This window comes from Girardinichthys multiradiatus, chromosome 9, assembly GCF_021462225.1.
Source record: "Girardinichthys multiradiatus isolate DD_20200921_A chromosome 9, DD_fGirMul_XY1, whole genome shotgun sequence".
Lineage (NCBI taxonomy): Eukaryota > Metazoa > Chordata > Actinopteri > Cyprinodontiformes > Goodeidae > Girardinichthys > Girardinichthys multiradiatus.
In genome coordinates this window covers 1,997,278-2,014,742 of record NC_061802.1, presented here as the reverse complement: position 1 = coordinate 2,014,742, position 17,465 = coordinate 1,997,278, and the positions used below count along the sequence as shown (strand labels likewise).

The window sequence follows — 17,465 nt, the reverse complement described above, 5'->3', positions numbered from 1 at the left end:
AAGGAAATGTCATGTGACAGTGTGACCAATGAAATGTCCAGATGGCTCAGCGTTAACCGTCCAGTTGCATGGCCGAACTGATGCCTGCACTGTGCAGTAGACCATGTAGTCCATGTAAAATATAGCTATGTTTGTATGCACATTCACACAGTCATTTGGGAGACCTACGTGTCCTGTATGCTCTGGATACGTGCCCTCATTTCTGCTGTCTGTGGACCGAAATCAAAGAGTCGGGCAGTGGAGCCCGAGGGCCTCGCTGCACTGAACCATCAGCTGGCAGGATGAAAGGCGACTGCATAATGAGACAAAGAGGCAGGGTGGAGGACGGGGTGGGAAATGGGGTCAGAAGCAGGAATAAATCATGATGGAGGGAGGAGATGGATGTGGATAGAAGCTCAGCAGAGAAAGAAATCAGGACAATGGTCGTGGTACCCTGATTTCTGACTGTGAACCAGTTTTCTCTGGGTTGACTTCATGTGGAGCTCTGGTGTGATGACTGAGAGACAGACTGTTGATGTGTGCCGTTACACTTTAATGTTCAGTCTGAACAACGGTCTGTCTGACAAAGACAGAATGTAACTATCAGCTTTTTAGCAGAAGAAAGCGACTTGATTCCAACAAGTCATCTACTCTATATCTCCTGGTGTTTGTGCAGAATGAGGGAGAGATCAGCGTGGAGGAATCAAGCTAACAGGCACCAAGTGCAATGAGGTTGGAAAAATTAGATTTCATACAACTGCAATGATTTTTAAAAAACACCTGCCTCAAACCACCCATCAGCCAAGGTGATGCATGTGTACCACTAAGACCTGCTGATGCATTTTCTACACATACAAAAGATGGAATTAAAAACAGTGTTGGCATCTTACAGTCAGAGTTATGCACAGATATGATGCTAATTAGCATTTTAAACACAAACATTTATACGTTTGGTTTGCACAAAATTCAAACCAAGAATCTCTAATTAAGAATCTGATTGAGCACAAAAATGCATCATTTATTTGTTTATATTTATAATAGTGAGTAGATTCAGGCAGGAGTGGATAAAACATGTTAAGCTGCAGCTCAACTGCAGGTTTTCTGTAGCCATCAAGATTCTGGCATCATTCTGGTGTGTTTTATGTGTAATAATGTGTTTACTGTTGGCTGTAAGTATGCTGTAAACAATGACTCTCTTTCTGAATATAGGAAATGCATTATTTAAAAATGCTTGATCATGTTCCATCACTATTTTTATATCCCATATTATGATTGAGATAAGGTTGTAAAATGAAAAGCAGCTGAACATACTCTACTGTTACTGACAGTTACCACAGTGTTAGCCTATCTTTGTGAAGCAGCCAAGCCTTTAATTATGCTGAGGTCACTTTGGGACATCAGCTCTACATTTTGTGGCTACATACCGTGTGAACATTTTCCATCATTCAAATTTCAAGCTTCTAAAACTGTTTGGGTTCAATGTACATCAAGAGACCCGTCAACCGCTCGTCGCCAAACATCATATGTCAAGTTTTCAGGCACTGAAGCCTAAATGAAACACATTCTGACATCAAACTGGAAAGGAACAACCTATTGCAATTGTACTTATTAGTCTGAAATTTCCCCAGTTGAATGAAATGAGTAAAAAAGCTCAAGAAATTTGGAAAACATTGTGCCAGTGCCAGGTGTATTATGCAGCGCTTGGCGGTCTGGCCCTGGGCTTCGGCTCCACTTCATTAGCCATCTTCCCTCTACCTTTCTATGACAAATTCAATAAATGCTCATCTGGTTCCAATTAGGCCCTCGTTAGCAATAATTGGCTTGGTATTTACTCACAGCATTACTCAGTAAGGGTACGCTCAGTCTTTTAGGCTTGTTAGTTACCTGCCAAGTGCCTGCACCCTGAAGAAAGCTTTCAAATCTCCTAAAAGGTAAATTTTCCTCAATTTAAAACCAAACAGAGTTTTTTCCACATGGCAACAAATTTAGGTCTGAAGCATAGTTTCTGTCCTCTGTACACTCAGTTCATGGCAGCTACTGAGAAATATGGTTTTCTAGATGAGATGTGTAAAAGTATTTAAACTGAAGTTGCAGAGAGAACTGGTTGCAATCTGAAACTTTTAATCTCCTGGAATTTATAAAACATTTCCAGAGTTTTGGGGGGTTTACAGGTTACTGTTTGTAACTTATATGGTACTTTATTGAACTTAATAAATAATAATAAAAATAATAAAATTAACAGGTTACTTTTACAGAATTTGCTCATTAACTTCTGGAACTTACCGGTTATTTTTACAGATCTAAGTGGTAATTTTATGGCTGTAGCAGGTTATTTTCTGCAACTAAAAGGTTACTCTCTAGGCTACTGTCTATGAAAACACAGCTTGATTTTACAGAACTAGCAGGCTACTTTTATAAACCTTACCTGTTTCACACAGTAACCTGCAAGTCCTGACTTACAGGTCCTGACTGATCAGGAGGGAACGTATTAACTATCAACACATAAAGAGCCTCTCGGTCGTTCTGCTCACATTTTTAATCTTCTGCACACAGGATTCAGAAACTAAAATAATAAAGATACATTAAACAAGGTTTTTATGTCTTTATGAGTGTTCAGAGTTTGGATTAAACAGGCAGGGATGTGTTTAAAGGAGTTTTTGTGAAAGTTTTTACTGGAAACTGATGCAGTAATAACAAGACAGCTTCATTGGGCTGCAGTTCTGTACCAGGAAACTCGATGGTTCAATACCAACGTTTCTCTGGCAAAAGAAAATATTTTTCCAGGGTGGCCCGAGACAAGAAAGTAAAGTGGGAATACTGCCATTCCAGATCCACAGAAAGAAAAAGACGAGCCTGTAGGAGACTGTTTATGTTTCTGCTTCCTAAAAAAGACGCAAAACATTTCAAATCTTCACTAAATTCAACACCGTGTCGTTTCTATCAGACAATGCTGTTCATAGTGTAGACATAGTGTTGTTCCATATCTTAATAGGAAAATATGTCTGTTTAACACCTTTAAAATTAGGACTGAAAAAATGATGTGGAACAAGTCTGAACAGAGGAGCATTAAGGATAAACAGCTGAACCTGGAGGAGACAAGTCAGATGGTTTCAAATGGAGAAGCTGCTGCTTCTCTCTCCTCTGCTAACAGTTAGTCAACTTTATGGTTCCCTCAATTATAGAAAAATCAGAGGATTTCACCAAAAAGCACCTGGTCCTAAAGCTCAGCAAAACATCTCTCAGCTCCAGAATGTGCCAGTTCCTGGAAGCCCATGCTTGAAATAAATGATGCCATGTGGGCATGTAGAGAAGTTGAAGAAGCTCTACTTTTAAAATCATTTTTTTCCGCCCATTTTTCTTTGGTATTTGAGGAAAGGAGGTCTGCTCTGCACATGTTCCTCATTCACAACTTTGATACGTTTTCCCAACAGGGAAAAACACACAGAAAGGAGGAATAACGGGATGAAGAGACAAATTTTGAAGAACGTATCTGAGGGGGAAAGAAGTGGAGATACCAGCTTAGAAATTGACTCCGTGAAACAAGAACAAATGGAGATCATCAGTCAGTTCAGCAGAAACAAGCAGCCTGCTGGGAGCATCTTTAAGGATTACTCAGAATTGTTACTCAAAATCCTTGTTTGTGGAAACAAACAGGGAGTTCTGCAGATTTTGTGGAACTAAGGCTTGACTTTGACTAGACCATAAATATACCTGTTGTAAATCTGCAGCTGTGTTCAGTATTATTGTCCTCTTGATGACCCAGTGTGGACCACATCTCAGATACTGGACAGATGGACTCACATTTGACTCTAGAATACGTTGGTATACAGTGGAGGTCATGGTCTGAAGCAGGTTCTGAAGCTGCCAAACAAGCCCAGATCATCAGGGCTCCACCACCTAACTAACATTTGGAAAAACAAAACGGTCCTGGACTGATGTCTGCAGACATGAATAAATGGGTTGATCTTCATGTTCTGCTGAGAAGAGGAAAAGAAGAAACCTGAATTTGGAGATTTACCTCATGCTGTTTGGTAGTTTGTTGTCCTTTTCCCGGACAAGCTGCCATGACTTGTGGTTTCAGTCATGTGACTTTAATTAATGCCGTCTTGTACACAGCTTTTCAAGGCCGACATTACTGTCAGGGTAATTGCAGGATCCAAGCAGCCACAAAGTTAAAGACTTTGTTTTAGTGTATAACTGGTTTCATAAGATTTATGGGCTCAGGGGAGGACAAATGTTCAATAGATCACATTAATGCTCTCCTCGCAGCAAAAAAACACTTTTACTGCAAATATGAATAACATGCATACAGAAATTAGCCTAAAACCTGAACGGAGCAGCAGAAACACACTGAGGTGCTGAAGATAATTTGCTTTTATAATTTAGAGGAAATAAAAATAATTAAAGCCAGTGAGAAATGAAACACACATCCTGCCTGTCAGGCAGTCAAAGTAATATTCATACAACTGGGAGCAGATTATTGGACACTTTAACTTAACAATTATCATCCATGACCGACGCTGTGATCAAGTCAATATGTTGTCTCTGACCCGCTGAAGAGGGCTGCAAATTTACTGCAAACTCCTGGAAGCAATTAACAGTACAGTACACTTTGTGTCCAGGTGGTGGCGCTAGTGTAGCTCAGTGAATCCTTTCTACAGACACAGACGCTTTATGAATCCTCCACAGATGTTAGAAGTCAGAGATGACGTTATGTGGTTCTAAGCTGACAGATGTAAGAATAACAGTCATTTTTTCATTATTGATTCTTTTTGGAAATCTGGATCTAAGGGAAACTTCTGCTGCGTGGGGACATTAGATCTCTGCTGCTGTTGCATTATGCATTCATCCTGTGCTGCAGAATATTCCAGAAATCCACCTGCATTGCTGCCCAGGAAAACCACATAGATCCAAGTTTTCTGCTTCATCACCTTCAGATACTGTTTTACTTTGCAGAATCCACAGAACCAGAACACAACCATATTACAATCTGAGCAGACCTGAAACCAGAATGTGCAACACAGCTGCTAATTTAGAAATGGCCTTAATAGCTGAAAAATAGTAGTTTGATTTTATATTGTTAGGGCTAAACCTTTCTACTTAAGCAAATTGAATTAGAAAAGTTTAGCCCTCACAATATACAGTTAAACTAGATAAAGCAGTTAATGAGTGTTTCTGTTTGCAGAGAAAGTTCCCAAAAACCTCACTATGGGTTACTATGTTTTAGTGCTTTGTTTCTGTCTTTGTTCTGATCCAGCTCTCTTATTATTTTTCCTCCAAACAGTCAGAATATTTATTTATATATTTTTTCTGAAACCAAGCTAAACTAAGCTAAACTAAGCTAAACTAAGCTAAGCTAAGCTAAGCTAAGCTAAGCTAAGCTAAGCTAAGCTAAGCTAAGCTAAACTAAACTAAACTAAACTAAACTAAAATAAGCTAAGCTAAAATAAGCTAAACTAAGGTAAACTAATCTAAACTAAACCAATCTAATCTAATCTAATCTAATCTAATCTAATCTAATCTAATCTAAACTAAACTAAACTAAACTAAGCTAAGCTAAGCTAAGCTAAGCCAAGCTAAACTAAGCTAAACTAAGCTAAGCTAAGCTAAGCTAAACTAGCGTGGTGTTTTGTAAGCATTAGTTTGTCCCTTATTTGCTTCTTGGTCAAACACTAGAAACAGTTACTGGATTTATTGTATAAATTAGTAAATTAAGCACAACAAATACTAATTCAAGTTTTTGAAATTTTGTTAATCAAGTTTTCATCTCAAAGATAATTAGGAATTATCTTGTTGGAGTAATACTGCTATTTCTTTATATACAAAAATGTCTTGCATTTTATTTTTTGCATTTTTATACACTAAAGAAATGGGAACAAACTGATTATAGAATGCCGGGAAAATTCAGTTTAAAATGAGATTGTGTTTGATATTAATCTCTTGGGTTAAGGAGCCTTTATTCTGCCTGAATTATTCAGAGCTGAGTCTGCAAATCTCCAGGTACTAAAATGAGTAAATAAGCAGGCAATGTCCGAAGAAAAAATGTGAAAGACCTCCAGAAATAGCAGAGCACTGCTGACAGGAACATTTTAAAAGATTTCAAGAAAATCTGGATTATTGGAAGGAAAAGTACCAAAATAGATGAGGGCTATCAGTGTTGCATAAATAAAATATGTTAACTTTAAAGGACAAAGTAGAAATCCCTGGGCTGAGTAGTTTTGGTTTGGGTCGATGCTGGCTACCGGCCGATTCAGGTTACCAGATGGGAAAGCATCTCCTGGACCTTTCATGTGATTCATAAGAAAAGTATTTAGAACTGCAGAGTTCTTTATAATGAAGACGTCAAAAGTTTTAGAGCAAACAGGATGTAAAACAGTAACGGTGAACTCTTTGCAGGTCAAAGTCAGCAGAACATTTCTGTGTGTGCTGGTGTTTCAGATCTGCTGGTTGGCTGATCTGAAAGCTGAGCTGCTGCGTATTGATCTGCAACCCGTCTGAGTGCTGCAGCACTGAAAGCCGATCTGTCTGCTGTCAGAGCGTCCATTAATGCTCATCAGATCATCCGCCGGAAACACGCAAAAAAGCAAGCGCCTAGTCTTGTTGGGATCGGAAATACCACAAATGGCAAACATAGTGTTGAAAAACTGGAAATAAAAATACATTGATTGATTCTTTTTAAATAAACAGATCTGTTACAACTACTGCAACATTATTAATTACATGCTGCTCTAATCATTCATAATATGAGAATAATAACTGTTCCACAATGATGAAATTTGAGTTTTATATATTTACACACAGAGGTTCTGACATCTTACAACCGACTGATTAATTTATTAATCAAATCAAACGTTTACTTGAACTTGTCTGTCTGGTATTGACTCAAATGGAGGATAAATTGGAATGATTTTTTACAGTGTGGCTCGGAGACAGTGCTGAAAGGTTGACGTCATTATTTGGTCAGTTGGGATTTGGGAAAATTCTATTGTTTGGGTCTGCATTACCGACCAACATCATTTATATGGATGTTTCCTGAAATATGAACCCAATAAAGCATTTATTGTGTCACCTACAGAGGTTACAGTACATTTATCTTATGAAAGTCTGGCACCTAATCTTTGAGAGAATTTTATTTTGTCTTTGCTGAAAGTTTTTATTTTTTTAAATTTTGTTTGTTCCTACTTTATTATTTTTATTGTGATTTTTAGGATTCATTTTGAGTTTTATGGGATGAAATGATCTTTGTGTATCTAAAGGTAATCTGTTCTATGTCTGCTTTTTAAACCCAAGCATTATGATGCATTTATTTATCCTCTGCTGTAGGACTGGCAGCATTTTTTCTATTGTCATTAAATCATTTTCTCATTGTTACACCTCCTTCAATCCGCATGACATCCCTGCTGTGCTGTCAGGCGCTTGCATCAAAACCAAGCTTGATCCAGGGTGAAGGCAGCGATCTCACCACCACCTGACTCGGCCCTCTCAGACTGTGCAGCTGATCAACAGAAGATCAGTGATAAAATGACATGACCAAGTTCTCCATCACCAGGACACACCAGTGTACCTGCGCCCACATCATGGATACACTGTCACCATGCTTCACCCAGGAATAGGCCATCCATTACAATGACCAGCCAAATTCTGGCTGTTGGTCATGTCTTCATCCATTGTGCAGACAGCCTTTAGAAACTCAAATGCCTGTTCGTTAGGTCATCATTGTGCCATAGCAGGAACCACAACTTTGAGTAAATTATTAACCAAGGACGTTAAGCGTCACGAGAGGCAATTAATATCTCCTGCATCTTTCTAGGTTTTAAGGCTAGTTTTAGTAAAATAATTATTCTCATTTGTGTTTAATCTGAATCTGTTTTGACTTGATACTCACATTCCAACATGGTGTTGTCTGGCAGAACTTCAGACTGAGGTTCTGCACTCTGTGAACTAACTGGAAGTTTGCTTGTTGTCTTTGCTCTAAATCCAGCATCACACACTCTGTGTTTTATTATTGCTTTTTAATTCAGCAGCAGAAAATTAGAGCCAACACCTTCAGGGCTGAATTCAAGCGCACACACACACACACTCACACACACACACACACTCTTGTTTTGCTATATGTAGTGAGGACCATGTGTTGACTCCCATTGACTTCCATTGATTTTCAGTCATTTTCAACCCTTTCTATGCCCTAACCCTGACAATAACCCTAAACCTAACCATTACCAGTGCTTATCTAACCCTAACCTTAACCTAAACTCAATTCACACCTTAGTCCTAAACCTAACCGTTAGCAAAATAGGTCGTGAGGACCAGCAAAATGTCCTCACTTTGGTACAAACGGTCCTCAATTTGATGGTGAAATCGGGAAAATGGTCTCACTGTGATGCCAAGACAGGAACACACAGTGCTGCAATATTTTGACCTATTTTCAAAGGCCACAACGAAAACTAGGAGCACAGAAGAAGCTCGGAGATAAAAGTCTCTGCAGATTGAAGAAACGCTGCAGGATGGAGCGCTCGCTCTTTGCTTTGGTCTCCCTGAAACCCAGAAAATGCTCCATTACTGCCACTCTGGAAGCGGTAATCCATCTCTGATACCATATGAGGCTTTTCAGAAGTCAGCTCAGACACTGAGGGCAGAATAACAGATTAGCAACCCTAATTTGTCCTGAGGTTTTAATGGCTGAAGTTATATGCAATCCTCCACCATCTTCCATCAATCTAAGTGTTTCTGTGGTGGGTTTGATTTCACATTTATAGGCAGCCATGTGCTTCCAATTTCTCCTGAGGACTAATAAAGACCATTTGAGACAGGAGGCGTTTTGACTGGGTGATTTTTCTTTTTCCGGTTTTGAAAACCTCCGGACGGCAGGCCTGTGGATGTTTGACAGCTATGAAAGCAGCTCCGGCAGGTTCACGTTTCACCCGAGGAGCAGATTCCTTAAATCGACTAAAATGTGGACAGAGGACAAACAGAAAAACACACAGAGTCGGCTGTAGCCTGGATTCAATAAGTCCTATTAAGATGAGAGGAGCAACACACGCTGCCACTGTCAGGAAAAGTTAACGTGAAGCTGTGGCAGCAGAAAGAGGCTGACAGATTTTAATGAGCTCCATCAGAGCGTTGGAACTTGATGTCCACATCTCTGCTTCCTGTCAGAAATCCCAGCATGCTGACAGAGGTCAGGCTGAGGTCAAGCTAAAGGTTTAGCTGATTTGTTTCAGAAAGCAGGATGTGTAGAAGATGAAGCTTTTAGATGGATTTAACACCCAAACAGCCAACCAGACTAATCAAACTAACCCTGATGTTTCTGTGCATCAGATGTTCTTTAGTTATTCCTAAAGACATTTTGAAGATCTTCAGCAATTTCTTAAGTTACTAATAACTCAGTACGAGGCTTGTCAGAGCATGCAGCAGCAGCATTAATAGATGCGACCAGTTAGAGCAGAGTCTTTGACTTTCAGAGTTTTCTGCATTTTCCACAGCAGCAAAGACCAACATCAGTGTTTCATAGAGTTCCAGCGACCTGCAACGTTCACACAGGCAGGACCGGGCCGACCCATGTTCTGATGGACATAGTCCTTTGCCTTGCTGATCACCAAGATGGAGCAAAATAACTCAGGGGTCCACAATAAATAATTAAATGAAATGTTAAACATTATCAACTCTTTAAAGAACTGTCAGAATTTTAAATCCCAGACAACTCCAGATGTTATTTTTGTTTAAAAGCTGTATCCATCCATCTATCCATCCATCCATCCATCTATCCATCCATCCATCGATCCATCCATCCATCCATCCATCCATCCATCTATCCATCCATCCATCCATCTATCCATCCATCCATCGATCCATCCATCCATCCATCTATCCATCCATCCATCGATCCATCCATCCATCCATCCATCCATCTATCCATCCATCCATCCATCCATCTATCCATCCATCCATCGATCCATCCATCCATCCATCCATCCATCCATCCATCCATCCATCCATCGATCCATCCATCCATCCATCTATCCATCCATCCATCGATCCATCCATCCATCCATCCATCCATCCATCTATCCATCCATCCATCCATCGATCCATCCATCCATCGATCCATCCATCCATCCATCCATCCATCCATCCATCCATCCAAAAATCGACGCCCAGGAGGCATCCTGATCAGATGCCCGAACCACCTCAACTAAACAGGTCAATGCATTTGAAATATTCTCAAAGTCTCAAAAGATGCAAAAAAAGTTCTTAAGCTTTTCAACCTAATAAATCTGTTGCATCTTTGTATCAAAATGGCCTCACATCCTGAAAAATATTACTGAGCTAAAACAAGTTTATGGATCATCAAGAACTACAAGCTGAGATATCCAAAGGGTCCAGCAGGATCCAAGAGAGTGGTGCCACCAATGCAGAGCTAGCTCAGGATTGGCAGAAGGTAAGTTCAAAGGCATCTGCAGACAGTGAGGTGAAGACTTTTGGTCAAGAAGGTTTGCAGGAAGCCACATTGTCCTTGAAAATAAATTGAGAGCAGACTGAAATTCTGCAGCAGGTACAAGGACGGACAGCAGAAGATTGGTGCAAAGTTATTTTCTCGGAGGAATCCTCCTTCTCATCATTTCATGCATGCTTCTCGTTCATTGAGTGGGTATCTGCCCAATTGTCAAGAGGGGATCAAAATATTGTCCAAGAGCAATGTCTTCCAGCAGTCCAGGAACCGTTTGGAGATGATCTACATGATGGAGCTCCATGTTACAAGGCTGAAGTGATACAAAGGGCTCAAAGATTATAGCTTTGAAATGTTGAACCTATGATCAGCAAACTCTTCACATCTGAAGCCCACTGAGAACTTTAAAACTTGCTTGATTTTGTGTTTAACAGAAACACGTAAAGAAAATCTAAAGCAAACAACATCTTTGTCACTGCCATGGCTGTTTGGCCTGTGCTGCACATAGAAAATCCTCCAAAACCCATAAAAGCCTTTGTGTGCTCCTTCAAATGGCTTTTTGAGTTCTGCAACACATTCACTGTAGTTCAAACACACAGCACCAGGATTCCCAGCCCAGTTTTCTTCATCCTTCAATACGAGGCCTGTGTTTAGGTTGCCTCCCAGTCTGTCGTCTGCGCTGCGTGTTTGCATTAAAGTATGACTCATCCCTTCATCCCCAGTGGGACCTTCAGAGCAGAACTTCAAAGAAAATCATTGCATCCAACCAAAACGTCAGTGTTCTGCGCCGAGCTTCAGAGCAAACATGTCTTCATGGTGAAAGTGCAGAGCCGGGCCTGCGTGGTTTCAGCTTCAGATGCAGACGATCCTCTTAAAGAGTTCATCTGTGTGGTGAACACTAACCTAAAGAGATGTCTCTCATGATTAAAATGTCAAACATCTGATACTGCCTCAGTTAGAGCAATGGCAAATGTCCACATGGTTGCAGAAGAATTTAGACAGCTCAGTCAGCTGGCTACAAAAACTGTACAGTTTTATTTAAAGTATTCACACCTCCTTGACCTATTTTTGTCACCTTAAACTTTTATTAATTTTATTGGGAATATGTGCAACAGACCAACACACCGTACTGCATACATAGAAATATTTAGGTTTCAACATTGTTTAACAAACACCAGACAATGGGGCCATGAATTTGTATTTAACCCCCATTTATTCTTAGACCCCTAAATAAAACCCAGTGCATACAGCTGCCTTCAGACGTCACCTCATGAGTAACCAGAGTCCAGCTCAGTGATGAGGTTTCTTAGAGAACAAACAGCAGAATCTGTTGGCAGGACAGTGATCAGTTGTGAACTATTAGTGGCAAGAAGAAAGCTAGAAGAAGTCCCGGCAAACACTTGGAAGAAGGTGCTCTGGTCAGATGAGACCAAACGTTTAGGGTTAGGGAGGCTGGTCAGAGTTGATAGGAAGATGGATGGAGCTAAATCCAGGACAATCCTGGAAGAAAACCTGTTAGAGGCTGCAGAAGATGTGAGTTCGGGGTAGAAGTTCGCATTATCGCAGGACAATAAACCTAAACATACAGCCAGAGATACAATAGGATCATTTAGATCAATGACTCAGGGGGTTGAAAACAAAAGCACACCAAACGTTTCAGATTTTTATTAGTACAAACGTAAAGAGCATAAATAATTTTCCTTCCCCTTTACAGTGATGAGCTACAGGGGTTGGACAATGAAACTGAAACACCTGTCATTTTAGTGTGGGAGGTTTCATGTCTAAATTGGACGAGCCTGGTAGCCAGTCTTCATTGATTGCACATTGCACCAGTAATAGCAGAGTGTGAAGGTTCAATTAGCAGGGTAAGAGCACAGTTTTGCTCAAAATATTGAAATGCACACAACATTATGGGTGACATACCAGAGTTCAAAAGAGGACAAATTGTTGGTGCACGTCTTGCTGGCGCATCTGTGACCAAGACAGCAAGTCTTTGTGATGTATCAAGAGCCACGGTATCCAGGGTAATGTCAGCATACCACCAAGAAGGACGAACCACATCCAACAGGATTAACTGTGGACGCAAGAGGAAGCTGTCTGAAAGGGATGTTCGGATGCTAACCCGGATTGTATCCAAAAAACATAAAACCACGGCTGCCCAAATCACGGCAGAATTAAACGTGCACCTCAACTCTCCTGTTTCCACCAGAACTGTCCGTCAGGAGCCTCACAGGGTCAATATACACGGCCTTGCTGCTATAACCAAACCTTTGGTCACTCATGCCAATGCCAAACGTCGGTTTCAATGGTGCAAGGAGCGCAAATCTTGGGCTGTGGACAATGTGAAACATGTATTGTTCTCTGATGAGTCCACCTTTACTGTTTTCCCCACATCCGGGAGAGTTACGGTGTGGAGAAGCCCCAAAGAAGCGTACCACCCAGACTGTTGCATGTCCAGAGTGAAGCATGGGGATGGATCAGTGATGGTTTGGGCTGCCATATCATGGCATTCCCTTGGCCCAGTACTTGTGCTAGATGGGCGCGTCACTGCCAAGGACTACCGAACCATTCTTGAGGACCATGTGCATCCAATGGTTCAAACATTGTATCCTGAAGGCGGTGCCGTGTATCAGGATGACAATGCACCAATACACACAGCAAGACTGGTGAAAGATTGGTTTGATGAACATGAAAGTGAAGTTGAACATCTCCCATGGCCTGCACAGTCACCAGATCTAAATATTATTGAGCCACTTTGGGGTGTTTTGGAGGAGCGAGTCAGGAAACGTTTTCCTCCACCAGTATCACGTAGTGACCTGGCCACTATCCTGTAAGAAGAATGGCTTAAAATCCCTCTGACCACTGTGCAGGACTTGTATGTCATTCCCAAGACGAATTGATGCTTTATTGGCCGCAAAAGGAGGCCCTACACCATACTAATAAATTATTGTGGTCTAAAACCAGGTGTTTCAGTTTCATTGTCCAACCCCTCTACATTATGTTGGTCTGTCACAGAAAATCCCAGCGAGAGACACGGAGGTTTGTAGACAAAATGTGGAAAGTTCAAGGAGCATGAATACTTTGGAAGGCTCTCTGAATACTCAGCGGAGACTTTTAGACTTTAGACTGCTGGCATTCCCCAGAGAATGATGTGGAACAAGAGGAAAGTGGCTTTTTGGGTTTAACATCAGTCCTGCTATAGTTTCACATTTCACATCATTTAATCTTTCAGCTCGATACTATCCAAGCTTTTCCAGATTAATTTCAGATTATCAGAACCAGCACCCTGTCATCTTTTGTTCTGTTATTCTCTGAATGTGGAGCATGACTGCAGCATGCACCTCCTGGGTTATATCAGAGCCATAATGCCCCTGGCAGAGCTCCCAGAACCCATTACCCCAGCAAAGAAAGGAGAACCAGAGAAAACGAAGCCTCGTGTCCTCAAACATTCAGGAACACTTGATCTCAACCTCCGTCAACTGCGTCATCTCATTTTGCATTTGACTCTTCATATGTGGAAGAGTTTGCCTTCCACTGATGGAAAACTATGGAAAGCTGTGAAAGTATTTCCTATTTTCCTGCATTTCAAAGCGCCGTGACAGTGGAGATTTTTAGACATAAGGTCAGAACTAAAAACAAATAGAAAACAAAGATTCAATATGTGGTCATAAGAAAGAAAGCTTAGACATTAATTTTATTTCTTTTCCTGTTTTATGTTTTTTTAATGGACTTACAGAGAGCAAAGTCCTCAGCAATTATGTTTAAAAACCACAGCATGAGAACAAATTTTAAACTAATTGTGGGAAATTTTTAATATAAAAGAGAAGAAGAGTAACTGGTTGCTACGGTGATGAGGTCCAAGGAGGGAGGAGGAGCCAACAGCAGGCGGAAACATTTTACCCTCAATCAGGCTGAATTAAAATCATTCTTACAGTTCGTCAGAACCTTCTAATAAAAACATGTTTATTTTTATGTTTCTACACAGTTTTATGTAGGAGATGTGACAGGTTGAACAGAACCTTCAGGTCCAGTTTCTACAGAACCATCCAGAGCTTAAATCTACTGGACGTGAATGGGAGTGTGGGCGTGTCTCTCTGCACTCTGGGCTCTGATTGGTCAGAAAACTGTAGGTCCTACAGCAGTAGGACCATGGTGGCTGGAAGGAGACAGAAACAAACAGGTCCAAACAGGACAACAGCCAGTGATAGTTGTTGATGTAGAAGACGCCATAAAATGTGTTCATAGCAAAAGGCATGGCATCCTATTACTGATTAAACCGCAAGTTTTGATGTAGCTTTTTATGTCATTTCCCAACCTGAACTGATGATATAAATGGAACCAGAAAAATAGGAAGAACAAACGACCAAATAAAAATAAAGAAGTTTCAAAGCTTTTTCATTCTAAACTTGAATAAAAACTAAGAAATAGTAAGGCGAGATTTAAAACCAGTCATTGCTGGAGTCACCAGAACATAACAGTGTCATGTTTAGGAGCGAATGCCTTCTGAGTGCCTGCAGGGAACTGAATGGACCACTCAAAGCCCTCTTATACTCACCCAAATAAAAGCACGTTCCAGTTCCCAGTTTACAGGTCATACATGGACATGCTGTATGAATTACAAACGCCGGTTTGGATGCATTAAAAAGCAAAGCTAAGCCGTTCAACGTCATTAAATGTTAGAATGGATTTGAACTTGGGTTAAAAAGTCTGGAAAATATCTTAATGTTTCTAAAACGTGCCAGTCTCATGAGCACGTTTTTACAAAAAGGCTTGAAGGCTTCTCAGATCCAGCAGACACGCTGCCAGAAGGTGAGTCATGGATTTGGTAAGGCCTTCTGTCATGTCCTTATTAAAGCTGACAAAGTTTAAAGGTCATGTAAAATTCACTTGCCTGCACTTTATAAGCATGTGGTTTGCAATGTGCAGAATTATGGAGAATTTCATGACCGCAAATATGTATGGCAATGTAATTCCTATTAGCTCAGCTGCAATTATTAGCTAAATAAGTAGCTGAAGCAAACATCAAGGAACTCTTGGTCAAAAGCTTGAACCAATAGGGATGACACCACAACCTCCAACAGAAATCTTTAATTCATTCAGTACGCTACATCTTCTATGTGCTCAGCAGCTGTTTTTAAAATGGACAGCATGGCTCACTGCCCAGGGCTCCACTTTATCAGGGGGCGGCATGGGGGCTCAAAAAAACCCAACAGGTTTTCTACTGATTATATGTCCAGTGAATGGGGCGACGGTGCTGTATTGTCTCAATATAAGTTCTGTTTGGCAATATGGTCACCAGCTAACGGCTAATAATGATGAAGTTGATAGTGGAGTTATTCGGGGCTAATAAAGGCCTATTTTACTCATTTTAAAATAAGTTGTTGATATATTGCTTGTGTGAGCATGCTCTTTGCTGCGTTGGTATTAGGACCAGCTTAGACTGAGACAAGCATCCGGACTGGACTGAATGGTGCTGCTGTATTAATAAATCTAGCATTAAATGGAGAAGTACTTGTTTCCTGACTGGATGTGAAAATATGACGGAAAAAGAAAACTGTGACTCCAGTCAGCAGGGAAATTACAGTGGAAACTCTGCAGAGGGAACCGTTTGGACTCATGCCTTGTTTCAGTTGCCACCTCATCTCCCAAACACACCTAACTGGTGATTAAGAGCGAGCAGAGACAAGTCTGGAAACCTCTGACACACAGCTAAAGGCCAACATTACTGAAACCTCTTTCTACACACAAACTCAACCCAGTCCTCCTCATCTCAACTGAGGAGCCACAATTTCATTCCAAATCTTTCTTCAAAAGCTCCATGAAAATGTTCCTTACCTGTTCGAATTCTCTGAGGCTGTGCATCTGGACCGGAGGACCTTTTCCTGTTTCATCACATGAGAAATCTGAGGCCGACAGGAAAAAGCATTTTAACAAGCTGTAATTTACAACATGTTTCAAAGTTCGTTTCTGTTGTCTTGATGATCCTAACGGATCTTTGAGTGAGTCCTCTTCCAAATTAAGATTTTTTAGTCCTCAATTAAATCACTGCATATTTTTAATTTATGGGAAAACTTTAGAAAAGGTTCAGACTGCGTGGGAAATGGTGTTGTTGAAGCCAGCAGATAAAACCAGTTCAAGGTAGGGATAAAACCAGTGTTAAAGCAGAATAAAACAGGAATGACTTCAGAATAAAGCAACAGGAAATGGAAACGAGAAAAAGCGGCATCCAGCCTGCAGCCAGGCTCTCCGATCAGACACCTTCATAAAGCTTATCTCCACTTCTGTGATGGCAGCTGCTGCCTTCAAGACCACACCATGAACTTTCACCAACATGATGGAAAACCTCATTCCAAACATAAACCAACGGCCCGAGGAAGAGGAGGGTACAACTGCTGGACTGGTCAGCCTGCAGTTCTGACCCGTCCCCAACAGAAATGGGATGATGTCCCCAAACTGTTTCATAATGGACTGCTAATCTGAAATATTTTAATAAATACTTAAATATCTATGTGAGATTTGAATAAATTTGAGTTTATATTAATGATTTACACATTTAAATATTTATTTCATAAATAAAAATATTCTATCAGTATTAAATTCTTTCATGTGTTACAGTTTTAATCTAAACTGTAAAAATTGTAAATATATTTAGAACAAAATGTTTTGTAGGATTGTGGCACATTTGGGCCTCTGTAGACCACAGCCCATGTGGAGAACCATTAAGAACACATTTGGGTTTCCTGAGGAACATACCTGCCTTCTTTAGCACTTCCAGCCTCCAAAGAGCACCAACCAGGAGGGATTTAAATTTAATCGGCCACTTGGTTTAAAGGTGTGAGAGGGTTCTGGACCTGATGGAGGACCAGATCCCACTGGGGACTGATCAGGACCAGTTTGGCAGAGTTTATGGTTGTGACAGTTCTTTAAAAATGCTGTAAACAAAGAATGTTTCCAAAAATGGAAGTGTGAATCATTTATTTTCATCAATCAGCAAAATGCAGTGAATGAACAGAAGAGAAATCCAAATCAAATCAATATT

At 40.5% G+C, this 17,465-nt stretch overlaps 1 protein-coding gene across 6 annotated transcripts in view; it reads right to left on the bottom strand.

Moving 5' to 3' along the window:
- LOC124873725 (phosphodiesterase 4D interacting protein) overlaps nt 1–17,465 on the bottom strand; it is an 88,321-nt gene that overhangs the window by 57,067 nt on the left and 13,789 nt on the right. For all 6 annotated transcript variants that reach the window (XM_047374611.1, XM_047374612.1, XM_047374613.1 and 3 more), the window contains one exon: nt 16,262–16,329. In XM_047374611.1, the coding sequence (XP_047230567.1) occupies nt 16,262–16,329 (68 nt within the window). The remainder of the gene's footprint in view (nt 1–16,261; nt 16,330–17,465) is intronic.